We start from the raw sequence: 14,111 nt of genomic DNA, 5'->3' as shown, positions 1-14,111 counted from the left end.
AAACTATTAATGTAGTTCAGTGATTTGCTGGGAGGATGGGGCAGGGGGAAATTATGGGACAGATTTTCAATTAAAATAAGACTGCAACTGCACACTAAGAGCCAGATCCTCAGCTGTTCTAGTGCTTCAGCTGACACAGCTGCAGGAGGAAGCTGGGGGCATATGTTGCTCCTGATTCTAGGACTAGAGAAGGACTGAGTTCAATCCCCAGTGCAACTTAAAGCGGCTTCGAGGCTGGTTCAAGCTGCACAGTAGTGCTTCAGCCATATCTCACCTTTTCACTGACCGTGTCCCAGGGATGGCACAGGAACAGCTATGATGACACTACAATACCCAGGGATTGCGAACTCCCAGGTAGCTTGGGAGGTCAGAGGGAGGGAATGTGAAACAAGATGACTAATTTGTATGTGCAGTTACCTGATTTGCATGTGCAGCTGTGGGGACTGTGCACTCCAATTAGACAAGCAAATGTATGTAACTTTAATTTGGAAATCAGGCCATACATACTCAATACAATACACAGATATTCTATAAATATCTAAAAATTTAATAAATGTAAATGCATTAATAGCAGATTGGCTCTGTTGAGATACTGATGCATTTCTGAAAGCAACACTTTGCTTGGTGTTCCTTTTTATTAACAGCTTAAGTTTCATATTGTGCTATAAAAAGTGTTTAAAATAACCGAAGACAGTTTCTCTGCATAAATACACATAATGCAGGCTACTTAATATGCACATCTAAAACAAGAAAAAAATGCTTAATTTATTGAGATAATGTAATCTTTTATGAACTAATAAATTTCTTGCAAAGTACTATTGTCTATAAATTAATAGATTATTATTATTAATAATAGTAATAATGAAATTCACTGCTGATATAAAATCCTGCAGCAATTTCCATAAAAAAGATCTTCCAGTCAGCAAAATAAACTAGACTGGGGTGGGGGGAAAAAGTAAACAGTGTGAAAGAGAAAAAACCATACAGAGATGCATTTCATCCCCTTCCTTCCCCAGATCCCTTCACCCCTTTCTCTTTTGCATCATCATAATTAAATTGCTGTAGAGGATTGTGTGGAAAATGATTATATCTTTGAGATAAGAGTGTCTTCCATAAGCATTCCTAATAAGGTTGAGGTCAACTCTGTGTACGAGCAATAGCAGACACTATTCATTTTGAGCTTATGTAATTTTCATTTCAAAGGAAAAACATTGAGCATGGGATTGCAAACAACTTAAACATGAAATACTGTGTTGCTTCAGGCCCGAGAGAGAGATTCTCTTTAGTGGCACAGTGCGGCAGAACGAAATATACAATTCTTAGCTTTCTAATAACCAGAAACTAAAACAAAGAAAACCCTGTCTCTCACAGAGTCTGTTCCAAAGCCCAATCCTGCAAGGAGGTAGGTGTCCTCCACTGCTGTTTGATGATCAGCTTACAGAGTCAATCCTTGCCTCCTCCACAAAGCTGAAATGAACTACTCTGCCCCTAAAAGCTAAGTGGGCCAAACTAGTTTTAATCTAAAATCACTATGTTATCTGACCACACAGGAAGAAAGCTGAATTTTGTTTACAGCACAAGGCTAGAGATCAAGAGATCTAAATTATTTGTCAGCTTTGCTGAAAACTTCCTGTGTGACTTTGGCAAGTCATACGGGGAAACTGAGATGCTGACAGTATGAATGTTAAACGGGGATAATAATAAACATTACTTATTATTTGTATTATGGTAACACCCACAAAATGCTAGGCACTGCACATGTACACAGAGAGGTAAAGTTTGAAGCCCTGAAGAGCTTACAATTTAAGGGACATGTTCTGATTCACCTTAAAACACATTGAATAGCACCATACCTCCCAAGTAGTCTCACTGAAGTCAAATTTACACCCACTTGGGGTATGTCTACACAGCCACAGCAGCGAGCCTCCCAGCCTGGGTCAACTGACTTGAGCTTGCGGGGTTGATGATAGTGCTCTGAAGCCCACCCCCTTCCCTAAGTTTCAGAACCTAAGCTCCAGCCCCAGCTGCAACTCCAAAGCATGGTTTACAGAGCTATTTTTAGACTGCTAGCACAAGCCCTGCAAACCTGAGTCTCTCGACCCAGGATGGGATGCTCACTGTCACAGGCTGTGTAGATACACACGGCCAGAGCAGTGTAAAAGGACTTTAGAGAATCAGGGCCACAGAATTTGACACAAAGCTCAATGACATCAATGTGAATCTTTCAACTGACTTCAAGCAGCTTTGGTTCAGGCCCACTGATATGGTCTCTACTCTGAAGGTGCTTACAGTATTCTGAATATGCATATAAAAATTCCCAACTCTTCTGTTCTTACTAACTGTGATAAACACATGCCAAGAGTCTAAGGACTCCAAAGTATGTTTTTCCAGCAGATGTACCCAGTTCTTTTTTCTTGTGCCTGGAAATACAGGGATTTTATTTTTCCTTACATGTGTTGTGAAGCGTTGGGAAAGAGTTGTGAATACTGAGGAGCTGAATCTTCAGGACCATGAGGAGCAGCGTGGCTGAGAACCATCAATACTGGCCTATGGGGATACATCTTCTTTGAGATTCTGAAGAAGCTGATACTGTCATTGGTGATCAGGTCAGTCAGATAATCCTGGAAGAGAAGAAAAAAGTTGAATAAAATATTCCAACAGCCAATTAGAGTCCTAGATAGTCTTGGGTATCACTAGAGACAGGGGAAACCAGCTTATTTAGTCTGGAAAGGAAGAGTAATGAGAGACTAAGTTTAAGTTGTTAAAATTATGAACAATAAATAAAAAAAAAACAGAACATTCCTTCCTCTCTATCCAATGGTATGGAAAAAACAACAGGCCCCTCCAAGATATTAAGGGCAGCTAAATTTAGAAAAACTAGGAAAGCTTCTTCACACTTGTCTAACCAAACTGGGGAACTCACTAGTTCAGAGGGTCAGTCAAACAGCATGGCTAGATTTTTTAAAGGTAATGTATAATTACAGGATTGTTTGTGTTCTGAGGTTGAGATTTTCAAAGCATGCAAGAGGATTTAGGCACATTGTCTATTGAAAGAATGCTCTGGAAATCTCAACTGATTTGTGGGGGTTCTTTTTTGCCTTCCTCTGAAGCATCAGGCAGTTACTAAGGCTAGCAGCCAGATACCGGACTAGTTGGACCAATAGTCTGACTCAGCATGGCAGATATAAGAGCGGTACTCAGATACCATAATGATGGGTGCAGCATAAGAATGTAAAGGTAGGTAGGTAGACGTCTCCATTAAAAAACAAATCTGAAAACTCAGTAGAGTCCCCTGGGAAAACAAACTGAACATCCTTGGTGATCCTATAAAATATCAAGTACATGTTGTGATACTGGAAGCATGTGGATTGAAGACAGCGTCTTTGTGACACTCCCTGCATATCAAGAAAACTCTATACACCAACATAAGTTTCAGACACCAGCATGGTATTATTTATTGTAAAACAACACAAGCACAAAAGAGACTGGCTTTTCACCTGCAAAATAAAACCACATGCAGTGTCTTGCTTTTGTCAAGTCACCAAGTATGAGTGTGGTTCACATCACAGAGGATGGAATACCTCCCTGGTTTTCCCTTCAAGCACAGCTTTCTTTCATCAGCCCAGTCCCTTGCTTCCCAGTGCACCTCCCTTTTATAGAGTAAAGGAAATGCAAAGGCGTCAGACTGACAGTCCTGGAGACTGAACTACTCTGTTTTGCTATATAACAAATCAAGTACAGTACAGTCAGTGCCTTCTCAATCTTCTTCACCCCTGCCATGGAGGTGCAAGAGAAAGTCAGCTTTCATTACTCAAAAGGGGCCTCTCTCACTTGATTTCTTTGTTCAAACTTAGCACAACTGCTTGCTGCCTCTCCCAGAACCAGGCTGACCAGTCTCCAATATATACCTTTGCATATCAGTCCTGACTTGAAGCATTCCTGCTATTCCAATCCTTGGTGTACCCTATCCAAGTCTGCCTTCTGTTCTGAATTATGTGGTGTATTCGTGATATGAGTAACTATCTACAGAGAACAAAGCAGACACCACCAACTCATTTCAATTATGAAAGCCTGTGTAGATAAGCATAACTCCACCAAAAAAACCACAGGCCTATCTGCTGAGGACCTGACCCTCTATATCTGAAAAACTCTTCTTTATGTCCATTAAGGAACTGAAAGTCAACATTCTAAAAGGGAACCCTGGAGTAATAATATACTCACATTTAACTAAAACATACATGTGTTTTCTAAGCCTGCTGTAAGACATAATGAAGACAGAAAGACCTTTTGTTCTTGGGTCTGGCCTGTGAAGAGAATATGGAAAATTGCCCTCAAATTAAAATTTTGTAAAAATAAGCATTTGCAAAACCTAAGACCAAATGGAAATATTGCCATGAATTTATTTTTTATTTAAGCCTCCACTTAAGAGAGATTTCAAAAATTAAATGCAATGTTTTAAAAAACCTAAATATGGGAAATTATGCTAATGCATACAAAGTTAAATAGATAAGAAACTGATAGGAAAAGTGTAACTGACTAGTACATTTTCTGGCTAATATTTAGATTGTAAAAAGTTAATAATGATTTTGTTTGCATCAATTTGTAGGGTGCCAAGCTTGAAATATTTTTAATGGGCCTGATTTTCAGAGAGCATGTACCCACTACCAATGTTCCCTCTAATTTTTGACAGGCTGTGTGCGCAAAAAAATTCTTCTGTGCAAATTGTTATGCTTCTGTGTAAATTTTTGTGCGCACGGTGTTTCGCCATGTGCGCGGGGTTTAGGATCTGTGTGCGTGCGCACACACGCACACAGCTTAGAGGGAACAGTGCCCAATACTCACTTTTGAAAATTGTGGTCTTAATTGTCTAAAATAAGAGTTAACAAAAAGTAAACTAACATAATAATATTAAAAATGAGATTTTTTCTTTAACGGTATTTTTAATAAGGATATCTGTTTTAAAAATATAATTCTTAACATGACAGTTATCCTTTAATATGAACTTTGTATTTAATTAGGATCTCAAATATTTAATTTGTACAACTAAGAGGTCAATAGCTCAAGGAAGCACTAAACTGGGCTTTGCTAACTTATGTGCCAGTGGGGCAGAGATGTTAGAAACAAAAAGGTATTTGTTTTATGATGTGGAAGAGTCATTAAAACAATCTCTCTGAAGTCACGTTACTTCAACTTGTCTCTTAGTGGACAATTTAGTTATTAAAAGAAAAACATAAAAGGAGGGAAGGAAACATACAGTAGCATGTTTCCAATACTGATCAATCCACCACTATCTTACAAATGATTATGATCTTACAGAGAGAATTAATTATAGTTATAGTTAACTATAATTATAACCTTTTACTTCTAAATCCAGAACCACATGATGTCACTTAGCAACCATTTGCTTTTCCCCCCTCCTTCAAACAATGCCCTGTTTCACTCTTGAACTGTTTCCTTCAGGTTCCAGTTTTTCTAACCAAAGGAGTTTACCAATAAATTATTTACAGCCATAAATCAGAGATTCTGCAACCCACTTTAGGAAATCACACAAGCTGGCGGCTTTGACAAATGCATGCATTTTGCTCAAGTAAACATTCTCCTTGTTAGTAGACATTATACAGCGTGAGATGAGAAAGGGAAGTGGTGGGGCCTGTGCTGGGGAGATGGGTGCTGAACATTTTAGTGAGCTAAGTCAAGGTAGAGTATCCTCAAGTACTTTAGAAAGAGATATATGTAACAGTTACACATCCACAGCATTCACATAACAAGGACAGTTTTAATGTGTGGATTGGTGGTGTGGTTTTAATGTGTGATGCACTATGGACTCCCCAAAATTATCATACTGTGACCATGAAACAGGCTTTCACTTAATAAATACACACATACAAACAGAGGTGAAAGTAAGCCAGTACACCCCGGTGGCTGGAACCCCAGGCCCTTTAAATTGCCTCCAGAGCCCCGCTGCTGGAGCTCTGGGGTAGCGACTGCAGGGCTCCGGCAGCTATTTAAAGAGCCTGGGGCTCCCCTGCTTCTACCGCCCAGGCCCTTTAAATAGCCGCTGGAGCCCCACCGCCGCTACTCCAGGGCTCCGACGGCTATTTAAAGGACCGGGGCGGTAGAAGCAGGGGAGCCGCGGGCCCTTTAAATAGCCCCCAGAGCCCTGGGGTAGCGGGGGCTCCGGGGGCTATTTAAAGGGCCGGGGCTCCAGCTGCCTCTGCTGCCCCGGTCCTTTAAATAGCCGCTGGAACCCCACCAATTCCCCAGGGCTCCGGCGACAATTTAAAGGGCCAGAGCAGTAGAAGAGGGGAGCCATGGGCCCTTTAAATAGCCCCCGGAGTCCCGGGCAGCTGCTGCTACCCCGGTGGGGGGGGGGGGGGACTTACCTTACAAGGTGGGCTGGGGCTGGCTCTGACCCCCTCAACACCGCCCCTTCCGCCCTAGGCGCTGGCCCCAGAGTACCGGTAAGTCACTCGACTTACAAACAAACCAATCCACCCACCCACCCTAAGCAGAAAGAAACAGATACTAATTTCATTTACACTTGTGAAACCCCACTGAAGTCAGTTTTATTTCTCCAGCTGTACACCACTAACAGGCCAGAGGCCGGCCCCATGAGTGTTAACTGAAGTGCAGAGCAGTGGAATTTACCAGTCTTGATGCAATTAAATCCATTTCTCAGCTTGTAAGACATATAGAAGTTTTTACAGCCTTAGGACGTGTACATGGACTAGCACTGTCTTTCAATTATGAAAAGAATGTACACTGTCTTTCAATTATGAAAAGAATACTTTAATTTAGACTGAATCCATAAAGTGTTTGTATTCTTCTTGCAATCATGTCCAAAAGGAAAAAATACAAAATAAATCAATAGGACCTACCCTAGAGTAGTCAAATCCATGCTTCTCCTTCACGCCATTTCTACAGAGTGTGTAGTTGTAAAAGCGAGAGTTTTTAAGTAATCCAACCCATTCTTTCCAGCCAGGAGGCACATAGGAACCATTGTATTCATTAAGGTACTTCCCAAAGAAAGCTGGAGGAGAGAAAGGAGAGCTAGAATAAGTAGGTATAATACAAGCACCTCAGAGACCACATTTTACCACACACTTCAGTTTTTGTCTTCATCCAGGTACGTTTAACATGGACTGCACATAGTGAGATGTCTTACAAAATTCTCTGTACAGCCTTCCCTGAATTTCAGAGCTCTCTAACATTATAGGTCATTTGCATTTACACACCACTTGTATAAGAAATAAACCAGACCAAATGAATAACTGAAACTGCATTTAAAGTACCTATAACAGTGGTTGACACATTCAGGGTCAGTGAAACTGAGCATAACATGTCTCAAATAATGTCAATTGCCACTTTACCTCATCCTATCCTGAACAACCCAATTTAGCTGCCCTCTTCTTATTGGTTACACACATTTAAGCAATCTCCAGCTAAGTGAGCGCTCAGCAGCATCAGGCTGGTGTGGGAGACCCAACAACAAATGAGGCGGTTCACAAAGTGATGAAATTTCAAACCAAAGGCTTAAAAGAAATGGACCAGCAGCCTGTTTGGCAGAAGAAATGAAGAGTATAAGAGACACTAAAGAAAGCTATGCAGGTGTGAGAGTCTTCCTCCTGGAATGGCTATTTAGACTGACCAGTCTCCTGTAAGCCTCAGATACACTGACACAAATTACTTAACAGAAAATGGAGGAGAAAAATACAAAATATTAATATTATACAGAAAAAGCTCAAATTCACCAGGATGTTATAATACCCCCAGTGATGCTATCCTGGTACAGCAGTTTTTATATGTTAAAAGTTAACAGCACACAATTTTCACTAAATAATTTACATATTGTCTAATTACTACACAAATGTAAGGTTGCTGTGCTGAAATGCACGAATGTTCTATCCACTCTGATAAGGTCTATGGCAATATTCTCCTGTCAAATCTGCAGAGTGGATCTTGACAATGACGTCCCACTCACTTTTCATACTCAACTCCCATGGATCTCAACTGTTAATGCTTTGCTATATGAATAAAGACACCCACAGTGGGCTAGAGCAGAGCTATCACTCGTTCCTCTTTAGATTCTACAGATTTTTAACCCAGAATTCAACAATGAATGTGGCAACTCACGATGATGCTCTTGTCAATTGACATGTATGTGTATGCAGAGAGAGCAGAAGATTGCAGTAGAGTGATCTGAGATCAGCATTTTCCCCTAAAGCTGTAGATTGAGATTTTCAAAGGAGACTAAGGGATTTGGACACACAATTCCCATACATTTTTATTGGGAATTGGATTCCCTATTCCTCAGGCAGTTTTGAAAATCTTAGCAATAGTGCCTGATTCTGACCTCCCTTACATTTGTGCATATCTGGAGGATTTTCATGAAATTGGTGGGCCAGATTCTCAGCTGGTGCAAATGGCTACAGCTACAATGAAGTCAATAGAAATATGCTTTTTTGCACCATCTAAGGATTTCTCCCAAAGTGAATTAAGTCAATGTGAGAGAGATCCCCTTATCATCCACCAATAGCACAGTTCCTACTGGATAAGACACAGAAGTTAAAGTTTCAGAGTAACAGCCGTGTTAGTCTGTATTCGCAAAAAGAAAAGGAGTACTTGTGGCACCTTAGAGACTAACCAATTTATTTGAGCATGAGCTTTCGTGAGCTACAGCTCACTTCATCGGATGCAAAGTTAAAGTGCACAATCTAGATATGATAAAAAAAATAATGGGTAAAATGTACCTGAGGACAAAGGGACAGATCATCAGGTGGCATAACTTGACATTGCTCCACTGACTTCACCAGCTGAGAATCTGACCCAAAAGCTCAGTGGAACTAGCACTATGGGGAACACGGGACTAGCAATAAAGATGGAAATATTTCAAAGCAGTGAATAAATGGACAACTTCCCAGGGACATTTAGTGAATAAGGACCGACCTGAAGAGCTACAGCAGAATTTCAAAATGTAATTGGAAAAAGCTTATCCATCATCCTCTTCAACAGAAAATTAAGGTGGTCAAGTAATGTGTCTCCCTAGCCATGACTAATGGAGTCAAAATCTGAGATCTTTTAAAACGGATGTAAGTGCTGAAAGAATTATGGTCTAATATACAGAAGACAGTATGTGGAAATAGAAGATCCATTGAAGAGACATGAATGAATAAATACAGTAAATATTTTGCAAGTCATCCTAGGAGCTTAAACAACTTTTCAAACGTGGGTTAACATCGTTTTTGTTATTTTACAGATGAATAACTGAGCCACAGGTGGGTTAACTGATTTGTAAGTCTGTATGCAGTGTCGTAGCCATGTTGATCCCAGAATATTACAGGAAAGGTGGGTGACCCCATCCTGAAAGAAATCTTTTCTGACTCCCCTCTTCTTGCCTTCAAACAACCCCCCAGCCTCTCCAAGCTCATCATCAGAAGCAAGCTCCTCACAGACCAAGACACACCAACTCAATGCAGTACCAGACACAGCACAAAACCTGCAGTCATATCTCCACTACTACAGTGATCAACAACTTCCACAACACATTTTTCAAGATCCATGGGTCCTACACATGCCTATCACAACACGCGGTGTACCTCATCCAGTGCACTAAATGCCCCGATAGCAACTATGTGGGTGAAACCAGACAATCACTGAGCTCTTGAATGAACTCACATAGGAAAATGATAAAAGACAAAAAAAAAAAATCACATTACCTGTGGATGAACACTTTTCACAAAGCGATCACTCTATATCAGACTTATAAGTTGTCATCCTCAAAGGAAACCAGCACAACACTTTCAAAAGGCAAGCCTGGGAGCTTAAATCCATAACTTTGCTAGACACCAGAAGTCATGGACTGACTAGTGACTCTGGATTCATGCCTTATTACAGCAACCCCACCATGCCCCTCTGCTTTTCCTCCCCACTTCCTCTTCTCTCCAAGGGTGTTAATGGGCCACTTCACCTTGAATGGGCCCTTGAAATGTGTGTTAGTTATTTATGCTAAACAATCTGTTCTATTTTGTATTTAGCTGTGACATGAGTGAGGCCTGGTCTACACCATAGATCTGTATAGGTATATATACACACATCATTCAGGGGTGTGAAAAATCCACACCCCTGAGCAACTCAGTTATACCAACCTAACCCGCTGTGTAAACAGAGCTACATCAATGGGATAGCTTCTCCTGTCGACATACCTACCGTCTCTGAGGGAGGTGGATTAACTACACCAATGGGAGAAGCTCTCCTGCTGGCATAAATGTGTCGTCCCTAAAGTGCTACAGTGGTGCAGCTGCACTGCTGTAGTTCTGTAGGTGAATACAAGCCCTATATTTCCCAGAACTGCCGAAGAGGGCTGTATAAACTCAAAAGCTCGTCTCCCTCACCAACAGAAGTTGGTCCAGTGAAAGATATTACCTCACCCACCTTCTCTCTTGTAAGTCTGTGACCGAGTCAGCAGCATTGTGAAGAATTCTAGTTCCCCTGTTCTAATTAACAGATGACACTTCCCACTTTAATGAGACCACAGTCACAAAAATCAGACAAACTAAGATGACAGCAACTAGCAAAGCAAAATCCACTTTACTGTAAATGGATAAAAATTGTCACGTCCTCTTAGAGCAGGGGTGGGCAAACTTTTTGACCCAAGGGCCACATTGGGGTTGCAAAACTGTATGGAGGGCCAGGTAGGGAAGGCTGTGCCTCCCCAAACAGCCTGCCCCCCGCCCCCTATTCAACCCCTCCGACTTCCTGACCCGACTGCCCCCCTCAGAACTTCTGACCCATCCAACCCACCCTGCTCCTTGTCCCCTGACCGCCCCCTCCTGGTACCCCACTCCCCAAACCGGCCCCCCCAGGACTCCACCCCCTCTCCAACCCCCCATTCCATGTCCCCTGACTGCCCCCCCAACCCTATCCACACCCCCGTCCCCGAAAGGCACCCCAGAACTCCCATGCTTATCCAATCCCCCCGGTCCCCGTCCCGACTGTCTCCTGGGACCCCCCGTCCCGGCCCCCTCACCATGCTGCTCAGAGCAGCATGTCTGGCAGCCGCGCCACCCAGCTGGAGCCAGACATGCTGCCACGCTGCCCTGCAGCAGCGCACAGCCCCGCTGCCCAAAGTGCTGCCCGCACGGCAGCGTGACTGCGGGGGAGGGAGGACAACAGGGAAGGGGCCGAGGGCTAGCCTCCTTGGCTGGGAGCTTAGGGGCCAGGCAGGATGTTCCCGCAGGCCAGATGGGGCCTGAGGGCCTTAGTTTAGCCCACCTCTGTTTTAGAGGGTTGTACAGCACAAATACTTTCTCAAATGACTTTGCTTTCTGAGCAACATCCAATATTTAGAAAGTGAAAGGCAAACCACAATGATATGTGGGTAACTAAACAGAGCAGGAGATTTTGTTTTGTTTTGGCCCAGTATCAGAGGATAATGGATTGAGATATTGACTGTTGTCTACCGTGACAGGTATGTACAAGGCAGTCTAAAGGCTTTTGTGCCTCACCCATATATTATATCCAAACAGAGTAATTTGGCACCGCTCCTCACCCCATTCATGGAAGCCCAGTTTCCAGTTTACCAGTCAGTTCCTCAAGCCTTTGGCTGAGCCAGCTAAAGAACGCAGGAAAGCAGGACTCTGCAAAGAATTACTTCATTGTCATTCAGCAGAGGCATTAAAGGAAAGTCGGAGGGAAGTTCCTTCCAGCACCTTTTGCATATCCACCATTGTATGTTCAGGACAGCTTTATAATCTTTCATGGATGTCAAAGTAATTTTCTCTACTGTTTCTAACCTTCCATTTCACATCTCTCTTTCTCCGTTCCTTCCTCTCAAGAACCTTAAAAAGCTCATTATTTAAACTCTTCCGAACGTTGCTCCTTTGTGCTACAGAATATGGAGCTACAGTAAAGCTCTTTTTCTGCTGGGGAAGATTTTGCTTTCATAGCGTAAAGCTTCTGTCTAACACAATTTTCTTTTTCTGCTTCAGTCCAGCCCATCAAAATAGACAGCTGCTCAGTGGAGAATGCAAGCCTTCAGTGCATCCAGCTCAAGACTGCTCCAGGATTTCATTAGCAAACATTTTCAGGGACCACAGCTATATATGCACAGCTGTGTTCCAACATCCAGTCTATGAAGTAACTGTAAAAATATATCCAGATGGTTTTAAATGCTTTTTATACATGTAATAATAAAGTGGGTTTAAAAAAACGACTACACAACATAGTCTCTCCCATGAATAGGTGAAGCAGGGTCTACGGCAGATAGGATGAAACTAAATGACAAGTCCTGTATACAAGGTAACCTCTCCTGCCAGATTTTATGACCCCACCAAGTTCTCGGCTCCCCAAAGTTTCCACCACTCCCAACCACCTGGAACAGCTTTCAGTGCATGTTGGAGTTGCAGCAAGAGTTTGAAGAAACATTTTGCTGAAGGATAAAAAACAAGAACAGAGCACGTAATAATTTGCTGCTTGTTGTGATATAAAGATTTCTTTTGATAACAATTAATTTATAAATATATTAGATCCCCAAATTCATGGTTTAAAAAGTTAATCTGGCCTGACAACAAGCAGTCTACAGAGCAAAACCAAAAGAACAGACTTCTCAGTTTGAAAATGATCTAAAAGAGTGCATTTACGATCATGGCAAACTCTCAAGTCAATGCTCCTCCCTACCCATTCTTACAAGGCTTTTTTATGATCATTTTTAGATTTTAAGGATACATTTCCAAAAAATGAAATGTTACAACAGAAAGGATATTCAAATCTCTTTCCATGGCTCTAAATTCAAGTGGAAATTAAGAGGCTGTTCCTAGCTGGATCATTAGAATGATGGGGGAAATTATTCATCTCATTTCATCCCACCTGGGCTGTGATGCCAAGGCGCAACACTGGGAATTAAGGATAAAGGGACTTAGCCCTGGTCTACACTACAAGTTTAGGTCCAATTTAGCAGCGTTAGATCGATTTATCCCTGTACCCATCCACAAGACGAAGCCATTTTTGTAGACTTAAAGGGCTCTTAAAATCGATTTCTGTACTCCTCCCCAATGAGGGGATTAGCACTGAAATCGACATCGCCGGGTCAAGTTTGGGGGTAGTGTGGATGCAATTCGATGGTATTGGCCTCCAGGAGCTATCCCAGAGTGCTCCATTGTGACTACTCTGGACAGCACTTTCAACTCAGATGCACTAGCCAGGTACAGAGGAAAAGTCCTGGGAACTTCTGAATTTCATTTCCTGTTTGGCCAGTGTGGCGAGCTCATCAGCACAGGTGACCATGCAGTCCCAGAATCGCAAAAGAGCTCCAGCATGGACCGAACGGGAGGTACTGGATCTGATCACTGTACGGGGAGACAAATTCGTGCTATCAGAACTCCGTTCCAAAAGACGAAAGGCCAATATATTTGCCAAAATCTCCAAGGGCATGATAGACAGAGGCTACAACAGGGATCCGCAGCAATGCTGTATGAAAATTAAGGAGCTCAGGCAAGCCTACCAAAAAACCAAAGAGGCAAATGGCCGCTCTGGGTCAGAGCCCCACACATGCCGCTTCTATGATGAACTGCATGCAACTCCTACTATTACCTCACCCTTTCTGTGGACACCTGCAAGCGGGGACTCTCACGCAGCAGGCATGAGGATTTTGGGGATGAGAAGGAGGAGGACAACGATGATAGCGCATAGCAGGCAAGTGGAGAAACCATTCTTCCCGACAGCCAGGAACTGTTTATCACCCTGGAGCCAATACCCTCCCAACACGGGCTCCTGGACCATGAAGCCAGAGAAGGCACCTCTGGTGAGTGTGCCTTTGTAAATATAATACATGGTTTAAAAGCAAGCGTGTTTATTTATTTTTGTGCTTCATGGCAGGGGAAAGCAAGTCACAAAGTTCCATGAAAGTGCCCTTACGCATGCAAAATTTTCGTAGCCACTGGGAATCATCCCAGACCTGCAACAGTATGCGGTCCCACCAGTCTGTGCTTGTTTCACAGGCCCAGAATCAGCGTTCCACGGCATGAGCCTGCCCCATTGCCACCAGGATGGCCAAACTGCCGGGGCCCGTGCTTTGAGAGAAGTCTGTGTCCATGTCCTCATCACTCTTGTCACCA

The 14,111-nt window shown here is 42.6% G+C and overlaps 1 protein-coding gene across 3 annotated transcripts in view; it reads right to left on the bottom strand.

Moving 5' to 3' along the window:
* SULF2 (sulfatase 2) overlaps positions 1 to 14,111 on the bottom strand; it is a 248,316-nt gene that overhangs the window by 64,905 nt on the left and 169,300 nt on the right. For all 3 annotated transcript variants that reach the window (XM_073309507.2, XM_078848175.1, XM_078848174.1), the window contains 2 exons: positions 6,879 to 7,030; positions 2,452 to 2,621 (listed from right to left, as the gene is read on the bottom strand). In XM_073309507.2, the coding sequence (XP_073165608.1) occupies positions 2,452 to 2,621; positions 6,879 to 7,030 (322 nt within the window). The remainder of the gene's footprint in view (positions 1 to 2,451; positions 2,622 to 6,878; positions 7,031 to 14,111) is intronic.

The sequence above is a fragment of the Lepidochelys kempii genome, chromosome 13 (genome assembly GCF_965140285.1).
Source record: "Lepidochelys kempii isolate rLepKem1 chromosome 13, rLepKem1.hap1, whole genome shotgun sequence".
Classification (NCBI taxonomy): domain Eukaryota; kingdom Metazoa; phylum Chordata; order Testudines; family Cheloniidae; genus Lepidochelys; species Lepidochelys kempii.
The sequence above is the reverse complement of the archived record's forward strand: the minus strand, read 5'-3'. Positions and strand labels throughout refer to the sequence as shown.